General features: G+C 36.0%; 2 protein-coding genes across 7 annotated transcripts; one reads left to right on the top strand and one right to left on the bottom strand.

Moving 5' to 3' along the window:
• The first annotated feature begins 4,567 nt into the window (after positions 1-4,567).
• LOC133864827 (SKP1-like protein 21) lies at positions 4,568-14,715 on the top strand. 6 transcript variants are annotated; one of them, XM_062301251.1, is made up of 11 exons: positions 4,568-4,724; positions 6,394-6,463; positions 6,536-6,819; positions 8,136-8,360; positions 8,719-8,910; positions 8,995-9,105; positions 9,305-9,383; positions 12,106-12,209; positions 12,329-12,507; positions 13,283-13,417; positions 14,342-14,715. In XM_062301251.1, the coding sequence occupies exons 3-10, from the start codon at positions 6,784-6,786 to the stop codon at positions 13,386-13,388; spliced, it is 1,032 nt and encodes a 343-aa protein (XP_062157235.1). In that variant the 5' UTR covers positions 4,568-4,724; positions 6,394-6,463; positions 6,536-6,783; the 3' UTR covers positions 13,389-13,417; positions 14,342-14,715. The 6 variants fall into 6 exon arrangements, with proteins under 6 accessions (XP_062157235.1, XP_062157236.1, XP_062157233.1 ...); XM_062301252.1 differs by having other exon boundaries at positions 6,394-6,819; positions 14,346-14,715; XM_062301249.1 differs by having other exon boundaries at positions 6,394-6,819; positions 14,256-14,715.
• A 1,299-nt stretch (positions 14,716-16,014) lies between these two features.
• Positions 16,015-25,328, bottom strand: LOC133864826 (signal peptide peptidase-like 4). Its single transcript, XM_062301248.1, has 14 exons — positions 25,065-25,328; positions 23,159-23,317; positions 22,900-23,011; positions 21,515-21,631; positions 21,194-21,345; positions 20,881-21,063; positions 20,256-20,290; positions 19,759-19,921; positions 19,566-19,619; positions 18,285-18,377; positions 18,026-18,168; positions 17,444-17,514; positions 16,475-16,558; positions 16,015-16,371 (listed from the first exon to the last, which is right to left on the bottom strand). Exons 1-14 carry the CDS (start codon positions 25,197-25,199, stop codon positions 16,265-16,267), a joined length of 1,608 nt encoding a protein of 535 aa, XP_062157232.1. The 5' UTR covers positions 25,200-25,328; the 3' UTR covers positions 16,015-16,264.
• Between the last annotated feature and the right edge of the window lie 813 nt (positions 25,329-26,141).

The following is a 26,141-nucleotide window of genomic DNA, read 5'->3' as shown; positions in this document are numbered from 1 at the left end:
TCAGTACCCTTCTGTAAAAACGCGGTATAGTCCGATACCCTTTGTGAAGTTATCCCTATAAAATAAAAAGAATTTGTATGAAAAAGTAAAAAAAAATTGTATTATAGTGAATTTTTTTTATTTAAATAGCAATTACAAATTATTGATGTGATATAAAAAGTGAAAAAAGTATGAATGTTTTGATATTGATTGTTATTGAAAAATGTAAAAAAGTGAGAAAAATAATGAGAATAGTGCTACGCACTACTCTGTTCCGTTCCTGTCCTTGGCAAACAAGGCCATTAATTCTTGCATGGATCAAGTTAGAGCACTTTTATAACAGCTTTTCTATAATCTCTTCCCTTTTGAAAATAGAAGAAAGATCTTAAAAAAAAAAATAGTATAAAAAAGTCATATGCAACAGCTTTCCTATTCATTATTTTAACATAAAATATTTATCTATGCTCTATTCTCCTTTCATATTTTTTAAAAAAATTATCTTTTTTCTAACGGTCATATTATTATTTTTTTTTTTTTCTAACGATCATATTTTTTTAAAAATGTCACGTGTCCCAGCATAGAAATGAAAATGGGCATTTGCTTTTTGGGTGTGAAAAATAAATTAAAAATAATTTTTTTTTTTTATTTTTTATTATTTTGGTGTATGAACAATACTCACCAAAGTAGCGTAGGCGTACTTGACTTCACCTTAAACCGGGGTCGGGGGCTTAGGCCAGCACTTTGACTGCTAATTTATGAGGTTAGACTGGCCCAACCCACTCATGGTTTCTCACAAAAGCAACACAGAAGGAACATGAGGATATATTACAAGCATAAATCATAATATTAGTACAGTTGATTGCCCATTAGTCCAAATAAGGAGACTTGCAAGAGACATAAAACAGGCAGGGGTGACTCATTAAAGGTATTGGCGATGGGCACTTCGATACTTATGTTAGTAGAAAATTATTAGTGAAACAAATAGAAAGCAAGACAGTAAAAAAAATGGGTAATTACCTTTTCCCCCATGAACTACCAACTTTTGCGCAAAGCCCCCACAAACTACCAACTCGACCAAAATATAGCATTCAACTTCCAAAGACAACTCTTTTCCCCCCTTCCGTCAGTCAAAGGGGTTAAAATAAACGGTCAACGAGTCACGTGACCGTCACATGCTGTTTTACCCTCATTTTCTTCATATTTTCCCCCCATGAACTACCACCATCTTCCAACATGCCCCCATGTAAAACGGCAAATGATGGTCATGTGACCCGTTGACCGTTTGTTTTAACCCTCTAACTGACGGAAGGGGGGAAAATGATTGTGTTTGGTAGTTGAATGCTCTATTTTGGTCGAATTGGTAGTTTGTAGGGGCTTTGTGCAAAAGTTGGTAGTTCATGGGGAAAAAAGATAATTACCCCTAAAAAAAAAAAAAAAAGAGCTTATGAACTTACCCTCATATTTATAGGGGAGGGGGTATTAACAACATGGCCACGTAGCACCATCTGTTTATGAAGCATCCTATCAATTTGGACCGTCTCGTATGGACATGCAGTGAACATTAAGTGTGTATAAGTGAGGCGGTCAGTAACCGCTAACTGCATAACCGTAATTGAATAATCGGATAACTGTTTAAGCCGGTTGCAGTTACCAATTATAGGGATTGACAAAAGTGGTTAACAACTGAATAACGGGTAACCGGCTTTATAATATATTATATATATTTAAAATATATAAATGAACTATTGAAAAATAAAATTTTATAATGTATTACTGCTACTGTTTTCTCACAACATTTTCCATGCCTCTCTTTGAACATGATTTTTGTAATCCTTGCACTACATTTTATTGGATAAACTTAGACTAGCCGCGCAATGTTTTTAGTACCCCAAAAGAAAGCTTTTTTTTTTTTTTTGAAATGAAACAGAAGACTTCATTACTGAATATGAGCCCCACAGGGGATTACACTTGACCAAAGGCCAATACAAATACAAGAGAAGCTCATACATGCCCGAAGGCAAAAAACCACTGCATGTAGGCCATTGTGGCTAGATTGTGACTAGAGATAACGAAACTCCACCCACTAAGTCAGGAAAAACCTGACTTAAAGCAGTCTATCAATTGATACACTGTGAGAAAGATTAAGAATATACATAACAACAGCTACCCAAATAATAAATAAACATTACAAGGAATAGACTTTAAGCCTCTCTTAACAATAAAGCACGACCTAGCACAAAGAAGAGAGGCAGATCTAGCATCAATCCATCAAACAGTCCCCATAATGTTTGAAAATTACAAAGGTAAACCGTAATAGAAGACACAAGCAGAAAAACACAACAACACAGTGCCAGCAGAAGAAACAGTCAGAGACGACGGCGCGTGGAGAACACCTGCCATCACCAGTACCACCCAGACGAAGATCAACCGCCGGAGACCCTATCCCCACCGTGCAAGGCCAGAAAATCGCGGAACGTGGCCGTCACGTGCGCCAAAGAGCAAAGGACTCTCTGGCTCGTGCAGGCCACACGCCGAACTCTGACATACGGCGTGACCTGTACGACCGGCAGCAGGAGCAGACGGAGACGGAGAACTCGGTTGAGGGGCGCGTGTCTAGCAGAAATCGGCGGACGTGTGTAGATCTGGCTTCAAAAGCTGAAGAAAAAAACAATAGGAAACCGGCCAAAAACACTCCGACGACGACACAACAAACCAGCCACTCCCGCAACCTGAACAACTAGCATTGAGACTTCATGCCTGAGCCAACAAATCACAAACCACCATAGCCCAAAGGGCTAGGTGAACAGCAACCCCAACCGGATCAACCGGGGGAACAAAAGCCCTACAACCCTAAAGGCTGAAAGAATAACTAAACTCTAAGAAATCTAGGAGACACCACCACCGGGAGAGGGAGACGTAGAGCCTCTCTCTCCCAGCAAAACCAACCTCAAACGAAGGACTCTCTCTCAAGAAAAAATCGGGAGCTTCTCTCTCCTCGAGAAGCTGTTTTTTCAAGGTTTTAACGTATAATTCAAACTTTTCTCCTCCTCTTTTGGATATATATATATATATTTGAGTAGTGATAAAAAATTATTTATGTGATATAAAAAGTGAAATAGTGCAATAATTTATGTTTATATATTTATTTACTTTTTAAGTTGAAATAGTGCAATAATTTGTGGCTAAAAACGTAGAAGAAGTGTTTTGAATTTTTATGAAAAGCGGTTATTGGTTAATAACTGGCTTTCAATAACCGCAATCGACCTAGCGGTTACAGTTATTTAAAAGTGAATAACTACTTAAACTGGCTGCGGTTACGAGAAAATAATTGCAATCACAATCGATTATACATTTCTATTGGATATGGTTATTGTGACATTACTGTCGACAAATATTTATTTTCACAGGCAGTTGTCACAGTGGTCCCACTATTTGTCGTAATGATAATGTGGCAAAAGATACAAATTTCCCAAAATGCACTCATTGGGCTGGAGGCCATCAAACGGTTACCCTTAAAGGAAGAGGGGCGCATTAATTCAACGGCATTGGCCCTTATTTACCAATAGACATAGCTTAACTTGAAGGGTAAATGAGTTTTATTGGACGTAAGAGCTGAATGAGCCTAAAGTGCCATGAGGCTCAAGTGAGCCCTTAATAAATTGTATCACTGCATAACAAATCGCAAAGAACATAATTTGAATCAAATTGAAGATAGAAACCCACAATTTACCAGGGTACATATGTTGCCTTGTGCTCAACTTACACAATACAATAGCCGCATGTTATCACCAATGTAGCTCTAAAAATATAACCACCTTTTGATAAAGATAATTTTTTTTTTTTTAAAAAAAAAAAAAGGTTGGAGAAAATTATTACAAATTAATCTATTAAATGGACATTTGCCTTCAAAACATATAATTCTCAAATGCATTTTTAAAAAGCGTGCAACAATCACATATTCTATTAAAAATGCATATAAAAATCACATGTTTTAACCACATTTAATAAATTAGATTAAAATAATTTCATCTAATCCAATTTAGAGAAAAAAAACTTTATCCTTTTAGTACATGCTATGTGTTACCTTTATATTGGGTTAACACCATCTCTAACTACCATCTTTCTTGCAATATTTTTCAATATTTTAATTTTTGCAATGTTTATAAGAAAAAGAAAAAGTAAGTTACTTTTTTTTTTTTTAATATCTTATGAAGATTATTTTTGTCATTTTGGATCGTGAAACGGTGAAAGAGAGTATTGCAAAAATTAAAACACTAGAAAGACGTTAAAAAAAAATAAAAATAGTAAGAAGATGGTAAATAGTAAACATAGTTTCCGCGCAATATTTGTTTCAGCCACATAGGCCCAAGAGCAATCGTTTTCAAAAGCCCACACTGAAGCGGGCCCTTATATCTAACACGTAATTGAGTTCACGTGTGTGCGGCGACGTTTTATCGGACCCTCTTTTGCCACCAAGACAGCAACGCCGCGCGCACCACAAAGCGATGGAGAGAGAATAATAATAAATAATAATGTTCAAAGATTATTTTTGGTCACATATATTTATCTCTATTTTTTTTTTTCATTTTCCTTAAAAATCTCTCTCTCTCTCTCTCTCTCTCCGCTCTCAGTTATCCATTTTGGATTCGCCGACAGCCGCCATACCCGTGCAATTGAAAGCTCCCTTTCTCTTAATCTCTGCAATTCTTGCAATTTCTTCAATTCTCTTCTTCCTCTTATCACAGGTACATGCGGCTTTCATTTGCATAGAAATGGTGATATCTATATGTTTTCTTGAGTATATTTATCTTTATGTATATGCGTATATATTTATTCGTATTGTATATTATTTCCTTCTATTGGATCGATTCAGTGGTAAAAATGTGTAATATTGTCTTTCATTGGTGTTCATTGGCATGAGCTGCTGGTGTTTAAGGTTTTTTGTGTTTTGGGTAGGGTTAGGGCAATATATCTTTCTTGTGAACTAATCTCAATGCCTTTTGCTGGTTATCTTTTTGTTCTTTGTGTAATTTATATTCTAAGTTTTTTTTTTTTTTTTGATTTTGTATTCTTTCCTTGGTTGCTAACAAACCGAAAGCGTTGATAAATGACAAGTGCTTTTCCTGATATGTTTTCTTTCCAATTAGGGTTGTTCAGAAAGTTTAGGGAAAGGATAAGAAAAGAAACTGAAGTTTTGAGGATTACTCAATTATACGGGGAATGAGGAAACTGAAATTTCACTAAAATGAGTTTAATGCATGTATGCAACTATGTGGCCGAGTTTAAAGGCTTCTTCTGCTTCTTCATTCAGCTTTTTTGTTTTTTTTGTTTTTTTTTTTAAAACTAATGAGAGGTATTGTTAGCTATTAAAATGACAACGAGAGCTAGGTGAAATACAAGTGTTGATATGGGGGAGTGGCACAGCTTAAGAAATGACAGAGTTAGAATTGAAAAGAAGTTGACATTTCATGGGTGTGGTAGTTAGGGACTAGTTGAGATGGTTAGCTGGTGTGCAATATGCGAGCGAGTACTTGGGAATTTATTTGTAAATGGGGAAGTTGGGTGTAAAATAAAATTATGGTACTGAGGTGTGTGGAGTTAAATTTGGAGATGGGATCATGCTACCGTTTCAGTAATTCTAACCAGGTTTAACAAGTGCATGAAATGATCATAATTGATTAATGTAGAAGGATTTTATATTGTTCATTAGAGATCTCTACTGCGGCCTCCAGGAAAAAAAAATTGAAGTTTTGTTATAGTTGGCACTTGACATGTGGAAGAGAAGCTTGGTGTGTTCTGCATTTGAAACCTTAAATTATTTAGGGAAAATAAAACTGAAGTTTGGAATTTTGAACATGTTTCAACGATTAGAAAGAGTCCATCTTGGCCTCTATACCCTTTCTTAGATACCCTGTTTGTGATATATGGAGTTGAAGATCCTGTTTAGGTTTTGTTATGAAAAGTAGTTAGCTATGTCATCTTGGAGATTTGCATTGACAATATCCACAAAGGATCTAAATTTTCTGGTGCATCCTGCTACTTCACTTCTATGCTACATGTTTGTTTGTCCGGGTGCTTCAGCTATGAGCTGTCAGTGAAAGCTCTTCTGTGAATATTGTATATTTAAGGAAGTACATAATTTTTTCAGAATGGGGAAAATTGATAGAGGATGCAAGCTTGATTTAGCGAGCGAACCTTTACTTCTTTGGAGAGGTTTAAATCTTGAAAAATGAATTAACTTATTAGAATCGTAGTTTCATGTTTCTATGCATACGTAGATTTGGATGTTCTCAGCATTTAGTTTAGATTCCGAGGACATAATCTCTTTTGATTCAGAATTTGTGTCTCTAACGTTTATTTTTATTTCTAATGTTTTGTTTTCTCTCAACCTTTTAAATCTTTTATTTTCTGTAGATTTGTAGAACGCTGGACCCAAGTTGGCACTTTAATTGTTCATCCGAGTACTTGTTGAAGTTAGAAGCATGTTAGTGTGCGTTTTGTGGTTGGCAAGATTGCATACTTTTCCTGCTCTGACAGTTCAACTTTGAATTCTCAGAATATTTATTTGTGCATGCTGCTGGTAATATTGTTGATGGACTTGGTGGTAATATTGTTGATGGACTTGGTGCATTATGGCTAGCATCGTGGATAACTTACATATATTCTAGAAATCCTTATTGCTTAAGAAGGGAGAGCTGTCATTTGGCCTTCTGGAGCCTCTAAGTTTCAGAAAACAGGTTTATACTGCTATAGCAAGGGAGATTCATTTATTTGTGTTTCTTGGTGCTTTGAAATAATTGCAAAATGTCAGAAGTTGATATGCAAGTTATTAAACCTGAGGTATGATAGTTTTGCTTTTTATTCATTTGCTTATTCAGTCACTGAAGTTTTCCTCTGATTTGTTTATTTTCTTTTGGCTTTTTTATCTTATTTGCTCTCAGTTGATTAACTGGCAGTTTTATGTAATTTCTCAATGGCCCATTAAGTGTTACATGTCTTTCTTTTTACCTTGCTATGAGGCAAATTGTATAGTAGCAATCTAATTGTTGCACATAATGTGTATATGCAATTCAATTTTCAAACTATAGAATATCGATCTCTCTCTTTTTTTTTTTTTAAAAAAAAGACATGTATACATATAACGTTGTATAGTATAATATTAACGTAGATGTCCATTTAAACATAAGTTCTGTACATGTATTTTAGGTTACAAGAATACCTTGAGGGTGGTGAGCCTGAGTAGGGTGTGGAGGTTTAGGTTCTGACTAGTGAAATTAGCGGTTATAGGACGTTCCATGGAATTGTGCAGTTGGGTTGACACTTGAGATAGAAAGAAAAAAAGGCAATCAATATATAACATATCAATAATGATTCAATCCACAAAACACCAGGTTAAATCAATCCATGGGAATGAGGCTTAAATTTCATCTTAATTGACCGGAGGTTGGAGGGTTGCAAGAGCTAATATGCAATCCTTAAACATATAAATACATACGCACATACACACACATACTATATTGTAGGGAGTTGAATTTATGTGATTTTTTTTTTTTGGGGGGGGGGGGGTGGTTGGAGCAGAAAACAGAGTTAAGGCTTGTGATCCTTGGAGAAGTGAATTATAAATTATTGCTCTTATTGTATGATGAAGACGATGATGCTAATGCTATTTCTTATGAACATAAGCTTTACCCAATGTCACACCACCTTTTTACAACCCTGGGAAAGGCCTAGGGATGGGAGATCTGAATTAAGATCTTCTGTCCAACCACCTGCAGTCTTTGCCACCACATTTGATGCTGTTCTTTAAAGAAGTGATGGTCCTTTGGAGAGATGGCATGCTTTTCCTTTAGGGATGCAGGAACATGGATGAACCAATTTCTGAACAGATGTAAACCATAGGGAGCGAGGTTCTCTGATCTTCTTTTTTTTGCATTATATAAAATTCAGATCATGACACGGTATAATTTGCCTCTGAGTGTGTCGAAACAGTAATTAGTTCTCTTCAAGTTTGTGTCCTTTTTTCTAGCAGTTCTTAATGCTTTCAGTTAACCCTTTTTTTAAAGTTATTTTTTATATACGGCCTCAATTTTTCTAATTCTTCGTTCTTTTAGTGTCAATACTGATCATGCTGTGTTGGTACCAATATAAATTCTCAGATGATGAAGTCCTATATCTGGCTTCAAACTGCTGATGGTTCAATCCAACAAGTAGAGCAAGAGGTAGCCATGTTTTGTCCCATGATATGTCATGAAATAATACAAAAAGGCATGGGATCATCCAAGAGCTATGCAATATCTCTTCCACAACGAGTTAATCCTGCTATGTTGAGCTTAATTCTGGATTACTGCAGGTTTCATCAAGTACCAGGTCGCTCCAACAAGGTTCTACATGAATCTGAATTTCGTTTTCGTTTTCCTTTTGTTGGGATGATGTTCTTTCCTTGCTCTTGAATGATATCTAGACATATTATAAACCTGAGAAGTTGATGAGTTGTGGCTCAAATGGTACCTCTCCTCCAATAAGAATGGGGTGGAAGGTGAGGTCGTGGGATCAAGGCTCACCAGGTGCATGTGTAACTTATAATAAAAAAACAAAACTGAGAAATTTGGACCAATTATTTGGATGTTTCATTCTTTTTTCTTTTTCTTTTTAAATAAAAATAAATAAGATGACATGTTTTGGAATGGCTAACCCTGAATGGAAAACCTGAGTTTGACTTGAGGCTGTTTTTTGGCATAGGAACGCAAGTCTTTTGATGAAAGGTTCATTAGGATGGACACAAAGAGGCTCTGTGAGTTGACATCTGCTGCTGACAGTCTCCAGTTGAAGCCTTTGGTTGATCTTACTAGTCGGGCACTTGCACGAATAATAGAAGGGAAAACCCCTGAGGAGATCCGTGAGATATTTCATTTGCCTGACGATCTTACAGAGGTGCTGGTGCTTGTGAGAACTGTGTATGCTTAGTGTGCCCTTTTCATCCCGTCTGTTGTTTCTAATGCAAATCCATTTATCCAGGAAGAGAAACTGGAGCCTTTAAAAAACTCTATGGATGATCCACGCATTCGACTTTTGAATAGACTATACGCAAGAAAGAGGAAAGAACTAAAAGAAAGAGACAAATTAAAGGTGATTGTGGCATTATTACTTGTTTATTACCATCCCCCCTATAGTATCTTTCAGCGTGCAGTTTTACTCCTTAATTGTGCAATTGTAGTTTTGCATGAATTTGCCCATTAAATGTATTCGGCTGTTGTGTTCACGTGCCATTAAAGACATAAAACTGTATACTGCGGTTGATGACAATTGGACCCGCCATATGTTTCAGAGTGTTGAGGCTGAAGAAGAGCGTGTGGATGACCGTTCAGTTGATGATCTCCTGTCATTTATAAATGGAGGAAATGGAGGTATACACGAATGTTTGTCTACTGTACGTTGCATGCTTAGTTCATGGGTTCATTTTGGCATTTCAGCACAATTATTTGGGATTATATCGACGGCCTAAACTGGAATTCTCAAGCTTGTATGCATATTAAATGACATCACTTTTGGCCGTTTTAATCGTGAGGGTTAATATTAACAAAATTGCCTCATAGACTGCAATGTATAATCGTTCTTTTGGACTAAAAGGAGAAAATTCAGAACATACTTATAGGCGTAAATGAGGATCTGGGGAATGTTAGTTTATGTTCTCTGAAAACAAGACTTTTTGATATGTAAATAGAGAAGGGTTTTCTGCTTGAGAATTGCAATAGAAAGCAAAAAGTGTGAGAAACTTAGGTTGGAAATTTATTGTTGGATCCTAACTGGATTTTCTGAAAATGTCCTTTATCTTGGAACATCTGTAATATTGATATAGCTTGGGCTAGGCCCCTCTAGAATAAGATAATAAGATAAAATGTTGACATTTATATAGAGAAAAAAGAGGAGAGGGGGGGAAAAAAATAGAGGAAAGAAGGGATATATAAGAGTATGCAGGAGGGTAGGATTAGAAAATATTAGAGAATCATTCAAATTTTATTCATTGTCCACTAAAGTTACTGCAAAGAATCCATTTCATAGGCTTTACAAAACTTGGGTTGGAAATTTACTTTTGGATCCTAACTGAATTTTTTAAAAATGTCCTTTTATCTAGGAACATTGGTGATAATGATATAACTTGAGCTAGACCCCTCCAAAATAAGATAATGAGTTAAAATGATGATATTTGTATATAGAAAAAGAGGCGAGAGAAGATAGATAGTTAGAGGGAAGAAAGGAAATGTAAGAAAATGAGGTTGGGACTAGGGAGAGAATTTGAGTGTTATTCAACTTTTATTCATTGTACATGACTTACTTTATGACAAAGAAGCCTTTTCAAAGGTTCTACAAAACTGATAAACAAGAAAAGAATATTTTAGATTCAGATCTTCCTAGCATGGTAAAAAGTCCTTGAGCAAATTCCCTAGCCGAAGCATTTAAGAATTGTAACGACTCAGGAAAACCGTTGACCACATCTACACTATCATTCCAAAAAGACTAGTCAATTTGGAACTTCTTAGAATCACTTATAAAGCTCAGTCTCACCTAGTAAGGAACCAATATGTGACTTAGCACTATGAGTACCTTTATAATTTACCCACTCCATGTGGGCTATTCATTTTCTCAATGTGGGACTAGGGTGTTACCATCTCCCCCCTTAAATCCATGACGTCCTCGTTAGGACTACATCATGCAATGTTCTAGTACCACATGGTGTTATTAGTTTACTCTATACCATTTGTAACGATTTAGAAAAAGTGTTAGCCACATCTGTAATATTACTCTAAAAGGACTAGTCAATTTGGAGCTTTCCTAAAATCACTTAAAAAGTTCAGTCTCATCTAATAAAGAAATAATGTGAGACTTTGCACTCATGAGTGTCCTCCCACTTTATGTGGGCTACTCAACTTTCCAACTAGTCATTTTGGAGTAATAGCGCAGATGTGCATAGCGCTTTTCTTGATTCATTACAAATAGTACTAGAGCAATTTAGTAACGTTATGTGGTATTGAAACACTGCATGACATGGCCCTTACGAGGACCTCAATGATTTAAGGGGGAGAGATTGTAACACCTCAGTTCCACATTGGGAAGTTGAGTAGCCCACATATAGTGGGTGGATTATAAAGGTACTTATAGGTACTAAGTTTCACAATGATTCTTTACTATGTAAGATTGAGCTTTATAAATGATTCTATGGAATTTCCAAACTGACTAGTTTTTTTGGAATGATAGTGTATACGTGGTTAGCATTTTCCCTGTGTCGTTTCAAAATAAGAATTGCGCCAATATTCAGTACAAAACAAGATTGACATGATACACATGTGAGTGCTGCATCAAGTGTACTCTAGATCTTTAATCTTATGAGAGTCCACCTTATCACATTAAATAAGTTTCTTTGTTTAGGACATACAAAATGACCAAATTAACATGTTTTCTATGTTCCCTATCTTCTAGAAGCACGGTTTTGGGCATGGTTTCCAATTATTGAACTTTGGGTTAAGAATGTATGACTGGAAGTCCTAACGAGACAGAATCTGATGTAAGCAATCTAGTGGGGTCACCTTGAAATGCTTGGATGCCCCAACATCTGGTTGTGGATCCACATGTATATAGAGATTTAAGGCCTTGGTGGGATCTATTACTTCACTGACTTGTGTGTTACTTTTAATGCCTGAGATATCAAATTTTGATTTCTATATTTGTTTTTTTTTTTTTTCTTCTATTTGTAAATTATTATTTTTGATTATTGCGATATTTAATGAAATGCGCTCTCATGTTGACTATTATTAATACAGCATTAGTGATTTGATTGTGTCATTTTTTTTTCTCCTTTGGCTGATATTATGACATTTAAGAATTTAGGATTTCCTATACATTAACTTATACTATAAGTACATATATCTAATCATTGCTTACATTTTTTCCTGGATTTCATGCTTCCACCTTTAACTGCATGTTGGAGCTTTAGAGATTCTTTTGAAAAAAAGAGAGAGGCTGTGAAGTGCAGCTTCTTTGTCTTTCCTCTCCTCCCCCCCCCCCCCCCCCCCCCCCCCCCTTAATTCCTTTTGAAGGCCTCATTAGTGGTTAAGAAATTCTGTTTCACAGATTCTAAGGGGATTAAAACTTCCAAGGGTAAAAAGAAGAATCGAAGAAGAAAAGATCCACAGAAAAATGCTTCTGCAGATGAATCCATTGAAAGTTATGGGAAGGTCTGAATCATCATGTGGCTGTATCTTCTTCCCCCAACCCCTCTGTGAATGATCATTGAAACTTGAAATACATATTACTCAATATTGTTGAGTGACTGAATTTTTTTCTAATGTTATAGGATTCAAATGGTCTTAATTTTTTATGCCATAGAACTGAAGTTGACAAGTTGCGGCCCCATCCCGGTGAGACATCAAAATTACCAGAAGTGGAAGATGACGCTTTTGCACATAAGGTTGAGTTCGATGATGGTGATATTGATGATGAGATTGACCCTGCACTAAAGGAAGAAATTGATAGGTGAGCCAGACAAGTTTCTGGTTATTGAATATACTTACAAGTTATGTACGGGAAATATATTAGCATTCCTTTTTGAGCTTCAGGCACTCCTCGTTGTGGGTGCTCGAAATTTTGTTAGCACGAAAAGAAAAAAGAGTTCATGTAGCTGACAAGGGTGTTATAGGGTTACTCATGTGTATTCTTGCTTTTTTCTTTAACTTATGTTCATATTGGATAAAATCTCACCTTAGGTAAAGTTTAGAAAATGACAAATTTTCTTTGATGAGTGGTTAGTTGACCTTTCTGGGTAATCTTTAACAAAATTCTGACTTTATTCCCTAAATCCATTACACCCTTACTCAACACTAATGTAAACTTGAAGATGTTGAAGGGTGGTGGAACATCGGATGAAACTGTGTATCTTTTTACTAGGATTTTGGTGGACAAAATGTAGTGGGTTTTTTTTTTTTCAAAAAAAAAAAAAAATTATGGGGGGCATGGGGGTGAGAGGTGGACATGGGTGGGTTCAACATGATAATCTCATTTTGGTCTTCACCATGTCCATACCATTTTTGTGGAATGAGAGGCATGGTTCAGGATCCTTGCCCCTTCACAGGAGTCCTTCATTCCCCTTTGCCCCTTCAATTGTTGTCACTTTAGTCGTTTTCATTCATTTTGGGAAGGAAGTTGTTCAAATCAAATGTTAACCAAGTTAGAAAAATTATTGCACTTTTCATTGTGTTTTGGTATTGTACATTATTTGTTCTTATGATTGTACACAAAATTTTGGAATCAGGGAGGTGGAAGATTTTGCTCGGAGATTGAATTCAGACTGGCCTGAAAGGATGCAAGAGATTCTCTCTTTGGGTCAAGAAAGAAGGCCAGTACATTTTTTCCATTAATGGAAATGGAACCTTAAGGAGATATGCTGGTACGGTTACTTTTCCCTCACTTTTTAAACTTTCGCCATGTAGTATTGCTCAAGATATGCTCTTTACATGAACTAATTCAAGTCCTTTGTGCTAAAATAGTTGACTGTTTTCTTTTGGTAGTTTAGGAAGTTGCAGAAATTCATCCTTTCTGGTGTTGTATTCCCCCCTTTTTAAGTAATCCTTTCTGGTGTTACGTTCCCCACTTTTTAGTATTTCTTTTGCCATTTTAATGTATTTAATATTTCCTCTTGGCTGTGTTATATGTAATTAGATGTGGCGAGAGTTGTGAACTCCAGAATTCTTTCTAACTCTTTGTATGTTGGGGAATCTCCTATCATTAGCTGTGCATGACTGGGAATTTTGTCTTCACCATTTAGAAAGTGACAGGGCTTGATGTGTTAGTAGTACTGGCTGTTATTTGTCAGCTTGCTCATGATTTGGAGTTTCAATTTTGACAGTTAAAGGCCAAATATGTAGACTTGACTTTTCTATTTATTTCCTAAAGCGCCATATGAAACGTGACAGTTTCGTATTAGTTGAATGTGCCCTAGGCTTCATTATACAAATCTTGGACTTGAAATATTTCCAACTGGTAAAAACATTTCATCATACAAATTTTGAAGTTGATTTTTTTGCAGTGAAACATTTCTTCCACAAGTGCTTGCAATGATTTAGTAGTATTTTCTAAAAAAGTTTGAATGATTTAGTAGTATTTTCTATGCGACTCCAAATCCCACCCCAACCCATGCGTGGAGTGAAGAGCCAAAATTTTGATCATTCTCAAATTTCCTTTACAGATTTGCAGGAAAATGATTTGTAATCTCATATTGGTTTTAGGTTCTTGCTTGAGGATCGTGCTGCCCATTCTCATTTGAGCCATCACCATCATATTCTACAGTACTAACAATAGTTTGTGTCCATAGATAGGACCAGGCCCGGAGCGGAAATGATCCTCTTACAAACGGATGCGGTCACACAGATTGGGCAATGGCTGGAACAATTTTGACCAGAGGCTTACAGGCAATTAGAAGAGTTCCTGTAGTCACTAATGTGGATTGACATGAGAATTTTCTTTTATTCGTTTTTTTTTTTTGGGGGGGTTGTGCTTAGCCAGGATGCAATTTTGATTCTGGGTTGCACCTGTATTCTATGGGAGAAGAAATAAACAAAAAAAAAAAAAAAAGAGAGAAGAGTTTAGTGGTAGTTTCTTGCCATTAGATTTGTGTCCTTTCACGAACTAATAAATTTTTTTTATTTTCTATATATGATAACTGAAATGAAATGAATTTTCTTTTCATTCAATTTGTTATGGCAGTTTTGGCTCTTTTTTTCTTTTCTTTTTTTGGGTGAAAAAAGAAAGGTAATCTTAGTTCTAAGCCAAGAATGCCTTTAACTGCCTAAGGGAGTTACAGTTACGATTAGAGGCAACAACTACAAATTATAACCGCATTTTTACCCTTAAAAAATTGTGGGCTAATTCGTGTTACAGTCGACAGTTTTTTAAAAATAAAAAATAAAAAATTAGGGTCAATCTATGGGCTACTACTGCATACTGCTATGTATAAGGTAAATTATTTGTAGGATAATTGTGTAGTATATAGCATTTCTGTTTTGATAATAGGCTCAATTTGCATACGGAATGGGCTAGTTGTTTAAGACTCAGATAACCTTTGTTTCAAAAAATAAAAAGAAGACTTAGATAACCTTTAACTTCACTGCTTTTGGGATAGCAAGGAGAGCTGCCTTTGTGTTGGTGCCTACTCACAGGCATATGGCCGCAACTCTCGAGAAGGATCCCCAAATCCCAAAGGCAAAGGGCAATTAAAAACTCCAAGCCTTCAGATGTTCTTTGTGAACCCTCTTAACTTGATTAATAATGGCCACACGGTCCGCACCTCTCGAGAAGGATCCCCAAATCCCAAAGGCAAAGGGCAATTAAAAACTCCAAGCCTTCAGATGTTCTTTGTTAACCCTCTTAACTTGATTAATAATGGCCCCAAATCCCAAAGGCAAAGGGCAATTAAAAACTCCAAGCCTTCAGATGTTCTTTGTGAACCCTCTTAACTTGATTAATAATGGCCGCACCTCTCGAGAAGGATCCCCAAATCCCAAAGGCAAAGGGCATTTAAAAACTCCAAGCCTTCAGATGTTCTTTGTGAACCCTCTTAACTTGATTAATAATGGCCGCACCTCTCGAGAAGGATCCCCAAATCCCAAAGGCAAAGGGCAATTAAAAACTCCAAGCCTTCAGATGTTCTTTGTGAACCCACTTAACTTGATTAATAATGGCCGCAACTCTCGAGAAGGATCCCCAAATCCCAAAGGCAAAGGGCAATTAAAAACTCCAAGCCTTCAGATGTTCTTTGTGAACCCTCTTAACTTGATTAATGGATCGGGTCCGGAGGGGAAGAGACCTTCGTTAGACTTATTGACATGCATTTATGCTTACACTGCTTGGCTGGGCTCTTTGCTTGATCAATCAGCCTGAACTGGATCTAATAATCTTTTTTCCGTGTGTTGTGTCTTTTAATTGGATTGATTCAATTCTTCAGAAAAAAAAAAAACCAATCAACCTCAAATCCTCCCCTATCCCAACTGAAAGCAAATTTTCTATTCATTTTACAACAATCGAGTATGCATACAAAGTTAAATGCTGAAATCTAATTGGAATTACTGATTTAAGATGGCTTCTGGTAAGAGCTGATCTTTAAAGATTTAATAGTAATACTAAAAATGTTACATTCTATCCTACAACTTACAGAGGTAGGGTTCCTGAGTTCCTTTGTTTACTAATATAGCTAAAACTGTCGGACAGTTGTAGTAAGTGTTGATTCCTGGCGTTCCTATTATTGCGAAGGTTGGAGTTGGATGTGTGAGCAAGGCCTCACTGGTTCTCCTCTTGTCCACAGAATTTTAAGATCACCTCTCCTCTTTCCCAATGTCAAAAGAGTTCCTGGGGTGCATCCATGAAACCAAAGAATTAAGAGTAAAAGAAACGGCTAATACATATCATATTTTACACTTGATTGCGCTTTCCCTGAGTTATTGCAACTTACCAAGTGTGAATGGAACAATGTAAAGCAAAGCCGGTTGCCCGTGCCCATCCATCAAGTTCAAAGCCACGTATGTGACAAGGAGACCTGTATGGTAAAATTGCATTAAAGCCAGTGGTGTGATCAACAAAATCAATGAAGAAAACTAATGTTCAATGTTACTTGAGGGCTTCTTGACATTAAAATACTCTTCTACAATTAGTATATAGATACATCATATATCTAAAAGTGGCAGACAGCAACTTTGAGGTTTGCAACAATTAGATATGGTTTTTAGGCTCTTAGCCCAAAAGGAACTTTCCCTTCACTGCCTTTTTCTTCCTCTCGCAGTTCTAAATCTTTTGCAGGGTAATTTCTTACCTTTAATATGTAACAAGAATATTCTCCTTACACGTCATAGTAAGTTACTCCAATTCCCTTCACATAAATAAGTATTAACTGGCAAACAAGTAGTTTCAAATCACTACTCTTGTCACCAATAAAATTGACACAAAAAAAGTAATTTGAGATGAAAGGAAGCAATATCGTAGTATGGAAGGGCAGTAACATTTTCTCCTGTTCAGTGATTATCATATTAGAAACTCGCAAATGCCCATCAACTGCCGTCATTTGATTCTGAGATCTACCCAAGATTCACATTTTATTTTTTATTTTTTTAATTCTGACATGCATCTAAGCTGTGCAGAAGTGGAGGCCGAGCATTTTGCCATGGAACTCGTTATTATCTTATAAATTACTAGAACTATATTTCCTTTCAGTCCAGTAAATTCTAGGATACTAGTTGAAATAGCATATACATGCAGCAAATTGTATTGATCTCATTGAACTTTTCATTTTCATGGATTTTCCACAAAAACACATGCACACCCACACACACAGTTTAATCAGTTGCCTAAACTTTTGAGAACTACCCCATTAAGATATTTTTTCAATGTCCAAGTGGAAAATGGTTCCAGATTTAGCAACTCATACCTAAACCATAAGCAGTCATTGCCCAGACGAAGTAGCCTGCTCGAAGATTCTTCTTTGTCAACCAATCATACCTGTTAAATTTACCCAAACAATTAGTAGATTTCTAAACGTGTCAGATAGCGCAAACTGTTTCTCCCTAGTCCCTCCGATTAAAACATAAAAAAGAATTAAGTATTCATACATACAAGACCACTAAAATATATAGTTGAAGAAAAATTTAAAAGGTTCCACGAGTAGCCTTATATATGATCATAGACCATTAACACGTCACTTTAGAAGTCAATGTGTTCACATCGTTGTCATTTTGATCCTAAAATACACTTTAAAGGTTACGAAAATTTTGGAATCAATAGAAATGCAGAAACAAAATTTCAGATATAATGGTGCTCAAAATCCAATTCAAAGGGATTTAAAGGAACTGTAATGTTTGTAGCTTCAGCCAATGAGCTCTGGCTCGAACGACACTTCCTCTCCCCATAAAAAAATGGAATAGAGAGTGAGGTTGTGGGTTCAAGACCCATTCGATGTGTATAACTCACAAATAATAAAAAAAAAAGTTATATATGGCTTCATAGCTTGAACCTTAATGAAAATGCTACTAGCAGTCCCGGTAAGATAATGTCACCAAATCCAATGATACTGTAGCCACCCCACGGATCAAACATCCGTGGGATTTTTAGTAGCATTGGGATACCATCCTCTCTACTCTTATCACCACGAGCTACCTGTACAGAAAAGGAAGTACGAAAAATTGAAGTTACTATTTCATTTGATGGTACAGGTCTCATCAACTTTTAGTATAGTGGTAGTGAGAAGGAAAAATACTATTTGATTTACTCACCACTATCATCACACTCTCATGGAACCACCATTTAGAAACAAATACCCAAAAGATGTCGTACAGGAAGGCACAACTGAGAAGGACTGTTCCAACCTGATGCATATAGAACAAGGAGAGATCATTTAAGTATCATCTCCAAATGTCCCATTAAAACTGAATTGCTTGTTTACTTGCCAACTAATAATAGTCATAGTAACCTGAGGTAATTTAGACACTTCAACAAAATAACCAAATTTACATTGCTGAATCTGCTAACATATAAACACAACCCAAAATTTAAAATATAGTCTCAACATATTGAGATGATCATCATGTTAATACTTCTTCAAAGGAAAAAGGGGGAAAAATCATACAACTAACAGCATCATATCATTTCATTGAACTAACAATTTTTTCCTCATTGTATGTATTAGCTGCATGATTTATGTTTCATTAATTTTTTTTTTGATAAATAATTGCAAATTCATTAAAGACCGGAAAGGCGCAACCCAAGTACACATAAAGTATACAAGAGAGAAGCCTAACAAGTAGCAGAGAAGACATCTAAGAAAGCATAAAAGTTCAAAAAACTACAATCGGAGGCAGCAGCCCAAAAAAAGGGAGTCCTAAAGAATAAATTCTTTAATTCCACTAAGGTCCTCTCATGGTCCTCCAAGCTACGATCGTTTCTTTCCCTCCATAAACACCACATTAGGCAAGGCAGAATCTTCCAAACTGCATCAAGCTGAAACCTACCCCTTGGCACTCTCCAGCAGGCAAAGAGATCTACCACCCTTCTAGGCATAACCCAAATCAGCCCTACACTGCTGAAGATAGTATCACAAAGAGCACTTGCGATCTCACAATAAAGTAGAAGATAGTCTATTGAGTCCCCATTCTTCTACACATGCAACACCACCCAACCCATTAAATTCTTTGAGTGCATGAATTCCCATTTTGGCCTGTGTTATCCTCTCAACAAACAGAATAATCCCATAAAAATCATACAATTAAAATCAGATGAGCTTGACAGGCAGAGTACTCAAAGACCCTAAAATAAAAGCATGATGTGTTACCATGAAAGACTACTAGGGTATCAATGAAGAGCAAGTTGAGGTTCACAGCTTTAAGCCTGAGTAAGGCGTTAACAAAGAGTACAAGGATATTACTGCATATGTCAAACAAGTAAAAGAGTTTATGATATTCTTGCATATGTCAACAAAAATTATATGATAATGATCATGCAATAGCAAAACCTACATATTTCTGTAACCAGTTAGCCAGAAGAGTTTAAATCATCACCTTGAGATTCGGGACACGAACTATTTGAAGAACGGTGATTATTAGCACAATACCCTGATTTGACGTGGAAAAAAAAGGAAGTTACTATTTCACCAGTTGGCCCTCCCTATTCGTTCACAAACTATAATGAAGCTAAACGATGAATGGGAGAATTGCAACAATATAAAAAGGGAAATTAATAGAAACTTCTTACAAGGATATCTTGACCAATCCAAGCGAATGAGACCTTGCGGTAGACAGCCCAAACAACAGCAAATGCCATGCAGAAGGGAGAAATGGCCAGTGTCAGACATGACACAGCTCCAAAGAAGGGCACTTTAACAAATGACTGTCCATAATGTTCAAACCGTCTGAAACTATAATTGTTTAGTTGTCAGTTCCTGTTATGGAAGATCTACTGACAAAATATTATAAAAAGAACATAAAACACCAGCCCACTTTCCAACAAGATCTTTTCCTCTTATCCTTTAAAAGATAATGACACTTGCATTTAATTCTCATACTAGTATCATTAACCTTTGACTGTGCTTCTAAACATATATATACATATATGCATATTCATCTACAGCTATGTCAATAGGAAAGAAGGCAATCAAAACAATTTGCCCAACCTTCTATACTTCCATTGCTTAAACCCTAAAATAGGATTTTTGCCGTCCTAAAACAGAAAAGGAGGAAGAAGATATTTACCATGATAACAAAGCTACCAAGCAGGTCTGCAGGCCCTGAAAGAACAAAGAGGCTACAAGGTTCAGCACATATTGCCAAAGAATGTCCAGAATGATATGCTAATTGAATTCAAGAAACACACTCAGCAATCCTAAGGCTTTACATATATTTTTCTATGCAATCATTTCTATACAGCTAATCTTCTTTAAAAATTCATGAAGCTAAAGACTTCGGAATCACCTCATGATGAATAAGAAAAAAAAACCTTTAAGACCTAATCTCGGAGGCTTGTAGCGTTAAGTGAGAGATTTACATGAAATAAATTAATCCCCACAGGCTCACTTATGCCTCAAGAACTTAAATCACACAAACCAAACTAGAGGTTTCGCCAAGAAATAAAATATTCAGACAAAATTGACCGTATCCATTGATGCAAGGAGGGCTGCAGACCCAAAATGTAGGAAAAAGAGATTAAAAGGTTAAGCAAAAATACCAAGCTTTTGCAGGTAATGATGGAATAAACACAAGAAGTAACAAATAAAATCTGCTCAAGTAAAGAATTGCTCATAATTTGGTTTCTAGAAAATAAATGCTCAGAATTTGGCTATAGTGAACCAAGCACAAATAAGAGAGAAGACATTCGAACCTCCATCCCACCAATGCAAAATAGAACCACCAGAAGCTCAATAAACCATGTCGACATAAGTTTGTAAAGCATAACCAGGAAACATGAAGCAATCACAACGAAGAGAACTGCTGCTGTTATATTGACATCGACAAAGCCACTAGAACCAATACCTTCCAAACTTAGGATTTCATCTGAACCATCCTGCAATCACAGCACAAATTTGTATATCAATTCAAAGAATAAGTCACTAATTCAGTAAGGACTGAAGCCCAACAAAAGAAAAGCCTCCAAAAATACCAAATAAAGAAGATCTGGAAAACCAGAAGATAACCTTTAATAGCTTGTCCTGCTCAATAGCTGCTTCCCTAGCACTCCATGCAGACCAATACGAGGCACATAAGATGGTACCAACAGCCATAAGCCATAAAAACACCTCTGCAATGTCAACCAGTGGACGCAGTGGAGAGTATAGCTGCACAGACACTGAAAAAAGACAACCGTGCATGCAAAAGTGCATACCAAAGAAATCAAAATGCTAGATCAAGTGCTACCAAGCAAGGAAAATATTCAAAGGATAAAACTTCCAAGGCACGGGAAGGTATAGCCAGTTGTCAAATTAAGTTTGATGAATACATGAAAAATAAAGGCATACCTGTGGAGTTCCACAAATATTTTTCCAATTTTGCACCAGCATTTTGTGGAAGCATAACCACTGGTATAAGTATTTGTGGATCGGTTTCACCGTCTTCACAAACCATCTTGAAAAGTTCTGCAGAATAAAAAGCATATTTCTTACAAAAGAATGGTTCAATATGGTCATTATGAAAATTGTTAATTACAATTAGGAGCAGGCATTACAGTGATGATTCCCTTTTCAGTAATTGCTACTGAACATTGCTTCCTCTTACAACTGATCATCTTTTTCAGCAATGATTAGTGACATTATTTATTCCTATCACTAATCGGATATAATATGCATTTGATTTGATCACAAAAGATGTTTTTTTAATCATCCAATAGAAATACTGGAGTTAAACCCAATACCAATTAACACTAATCATTTTGCATTTTCTATATATATAATTCCCATGATATAAAGGACAGGACAACCCTAACATGAAACAAGATAGAGTATCTAGATCATATAAACAAGGAATCTTTTAAAGACAAATATCTTACAGATGAGCACTTTCTTATTCGGGCACTGAACTGCTTTTGGGAGAAAACATTATCACTGTGCAGCTGAATGTTTCACACTCATTGCTATTAGATTTGGAATCCTTTTATATCTTACTATAGAAGCATAGAACACACCAGTCTATTGACTTGTGAATCATCTTGGCTGCATTTCGTTACATCTTCAAAGACACCATAACTTATTATTCTTTGATTCATATGAAGAAGCTTTCTTTGTGATTACCTCACATATGTTGCTCAGATCGACACCATTAAGCTATGATAAAGAGAAGAAATCAGGTGCAAGTAGAAGTGAAGTGTACTGTTGGCTTATGCAAAATCACAATCCTTCCATATGACAACCTTTTTTTTTTTTCCTTGAAGATCATGTTGACAAGGAGGTTGACTATAGTTTCAGCTATAATGACAAAAATAATAAGAAGGTTCACTGGACAAAGTTTGGACCCCAAAATCTGTTAATGGACTCCAATATGCAACTGCATAAATACTTGCACATTTCTTATTCCGAATGCCTTCCTCCTTCTGTGAATATATGGTTCGAAAATTGGATTCATGTAACAAGAGAAAGGTTTCTCATTCCTTAGCCTGTGGCCATAGAATAGGGATTAAGCAGAACAAAATTAACTGGGTGGTAGAGTCGTGGAAACACCTCTTTCTTCCATATTTTGGACAATATGAACTATTAGTTTTCCTTAAAAAGAAGGCCTTTAAGTTTTAAGGAATCTAACAGCTGGCTAAGTAATATTCGAGATGAGGCGTCTTTGATTAAGCTAGAAAAGTGAGATGGACCACAAGTTCAAAAACTGTAAGAAAAAAAACAGAAGATTTATATGCATATACCAGTACGGTTGTTTATTATGAGGATGGCTGAAGCACCAGCAGATTCAGCAAAATTTGCCTTATTTGTGAAACTGCAGTTTCCTCGGTGCACCAGTATGACCTCCCCTGTAAGCTACAAGAAGGCAAGGCACTCCATATTATGAATCCATAAATAAAAGTATCATCCTACAGCTATCAATCATGGTTCACATGTGAATCAACTTGTCTATGTTAGAATCAAATTGAGGAACATCATGTAGATGGTTCAGAGTAAGAATACATTTTTTTTGGGTATGCTACAACAATCAGGAGGATCGGCTAGAGCAACTATAGTATGATTGGCACGCCTTTCCTTTGATTCCAAGGTAAGGCCAAATCGAGCACCAACGCCAACGTACTCTGTGTCTTCTACACCGTTTATCCAAGTTGGGACTTTTACCTATGAAACAAAATTTGATCAAGCTTGTTATCTCAGAGTCTTAATCATTTATGTTTGACAAAAAGAGAGAGTAAAGATTGAAGCACTATGTGCATGACAAGCTTAGTCTCAGTTTCATTGCCAAGAAACAGAGTAATGAAATGAAATTTTGAATGGTAATGTTTGGTTCATAAAAACAGGAAACTCCGTAGAAGTCAATCAAAAGCTGTACATCAATACAAGAGTTAGTTGAGTGAATTTTTTGCTTCCCCTTTTTCTTTAGTAACTAGATTTCTTTTGCTTCCGCCAGAACAAAAGAACAGAAAATAAGGTTATACTTTTTCTTTGAGTTTCTAGCAAATCAAAACTTTAAAGAGAGAGCTTGAAGTTTAAAATTCAGTGTGTTTTGAAAGAAGCATTTCACAATAAAAAATTAACATGAGTAACTAATCAAAAATAAAATTAACATGAATAAGCTGTATGGGAGAGGGGTCAAATACTCAAACCCCACCGAGCAAACAATCTAAACTTTAAACAAAAGTAAGGCTCCTAGTTTTTGTAGAGGAATAAATTTTTTCTTGATAAGTATTCACCATTGAAACCTCGGAAAGTCTTCTAATACAATGTTTTTTCTTCTTCTTCTTCTTTTCTTTATTTTTTTAACTCAAGAAAACTTTCCAATTCTTGAGACATCTAAACCATTACTTTTGCCCCTTTTTCATGAACCAATTTGGGTGCAAGAGAAAAGAAGAAGCAGCAAAAAAGAAAACGCAAACAAATTGCAGGAAGATAAGGTTCTGATCAGCTGCCAAAAATACAACATATATCTATTTATGTAAGTCGCACAAACTTTTAGTATATATGTATAGATGTCCCGTGTATGTGTCAAAATCTCTTCTTCTTTTTCACTATTTTGTATTCAGAAAACCAGAAATTCCGCTCAATTTAGCTCAATATGACTATTTTGATCCTTGAGACATCTAAACCATTACTTTTGCCCCTTTTCATGAACCAATTGGGGTACAAGATAAAAGAAGCAGCAGCCAAAAAGAAAACGCAAACAAATTGCAGGAAGATAAGGTTTTGATCGGCTGCCAAAAATGCAACATGTGTCTATTTATGTATGTCGGTTGCACAAGCGTTGGGAAATATGTATAGATGTCCCGCGTGTGTCAAGATCTCTCTTTTTTTTCTTTTTTTTTTCTCACTATTTTGTATTCAGAAACCGAAAATTCCGCTCAATTGAGCTCATATAACTATTTTGCTGGAATTGAATCTGAATTTTGATTTTCCAGCACCCAAAACAACATAAACCACACAACCAAAGGAATTCATCGCTTCATTTCTCTCTTCTTTTCCCCATCTACCCATCCACCAGGCCTCGTCCAACAACTCATATGAACTGAAGCGAGCATTTCATTTCCCAAAATCCAAATTGAAATAAACCAAAGAATAATTTCTCATTTCCTTCCTTTTCTCCGCTTTTTCCCAGTTTTCAACAACTACACAAACAGCCAGAAAGTGAAGTGACAAAAAAAAAAAAAAAAAACCGAATCAACCAAATATTGAACCAATTTGAATTGTAGTCTTCGTCTTCCAACACATAATTAAAAAAAAAAAAATTCTTCTTGGTTCGAATCTCTACTGTTCCGTACTTTCCCTCCGTTTTCTCATCGTCCAAACAGTAAGTCCGAGATAGACAAAAAAACGATAAAACACACGAAATTCAACAAAACAACTAGAACTTAGGGCTTTCTTCGTTTCGTACCAGCACAAAGTTGTTGTCGCAGCCAGGCCGCCGAGGAGTGTCCTCGTCATGATGAACTATGTCTCCCGCTGATCCCAGAGACGCACTCAACACCAATACAACTCCCACTACACATATAACACTCTGAAAATCCATTCTCGATTTTCTCTTCCACAGTCTTGAAGAAGAAAGTTAGGGTTTCAAGAGAAAGATAGAGAGAGAAGCCGAGGAAGAAGAGGAAATGTGATGGATGAGAAATATCGCTCAGAGTGGAAGCTTTCCTTTCTTTTCCTCTCTCTCTCTCTCTCTTTATATTATTATTATTATTTGTTCTTTTCTTTTTCTCTCGCTACTTTGTCGTTTGTAGCTGGACATGAAAAAAACGCCGTGTTGTGACCGTTGAAGGAAGCTAGTTTCCTCTTCTCGTTTTCATGGGGCCTGGGGGTTGGGCAAGTGTAAGACGAGGTGTGGCGCGCGTGTGTTGGACGGCCCCTGGTTGGCGGGAAGTTCCCGCCCAAGCTGGGCCAGCTTCCTCCAAATCCCGTGCATGCCCGATGGATTTAATTAATTGTTGATCAAAAATAGACTTTGCGTCCACAATCATTAATTAACTGACCTTAATCTTATACTTGTTTTTATTACATCTTTGGTGAACACGTGCCAATTATTAACGATCAACCAAAACTACTACTTCGGGATTGGAACCTATTTATATACATATATAAACATGTTAATGTATTACAAATATGTGATAAAAAAAAAAAATCATATTCTTGAAGATATTGTTATCTTACTAGGTAAACAAATCACTATGCATGTAAATATTGCATATTCCATGAGTATTTTAAGTGAAATTGAGATAAATTATTTTGTAGTCTAAATTTTATTTTATTGACATAAATATATACACCCTCAAATATGTAAAAGTTAATTTAAATTATAAATTAAAGAGAGAGAGAGCCTGTAATAAAGAGTGAGAATGTAATAAAAAAAAATTCATAGTAATATGTATATTTTTAGGAGTGAAAAAGCGGTCAGTTAATAATAGCTTAGTAACCGTCCTTATATATACAGAACGACGTCATTTCATATGCAATT

Source organism: Alnus glutinosa, chromosome 3 (assembly GCF_958979055.1).
Source record: "Alnus glutinosa chromosome 3, dhAlnGlut1.1, whole genome shotgun sequence".
NCBI lineage: Eukaryota > Viridiplantae > Streptophyta > Magnoliopsida > Fagales > Betulaceae > Alnus > Alnus glutinosa.
Note: the sequence above shows the minus strand (reverse complement) of the source record. Positions and strands in the feature narration are given on the sequence as shown.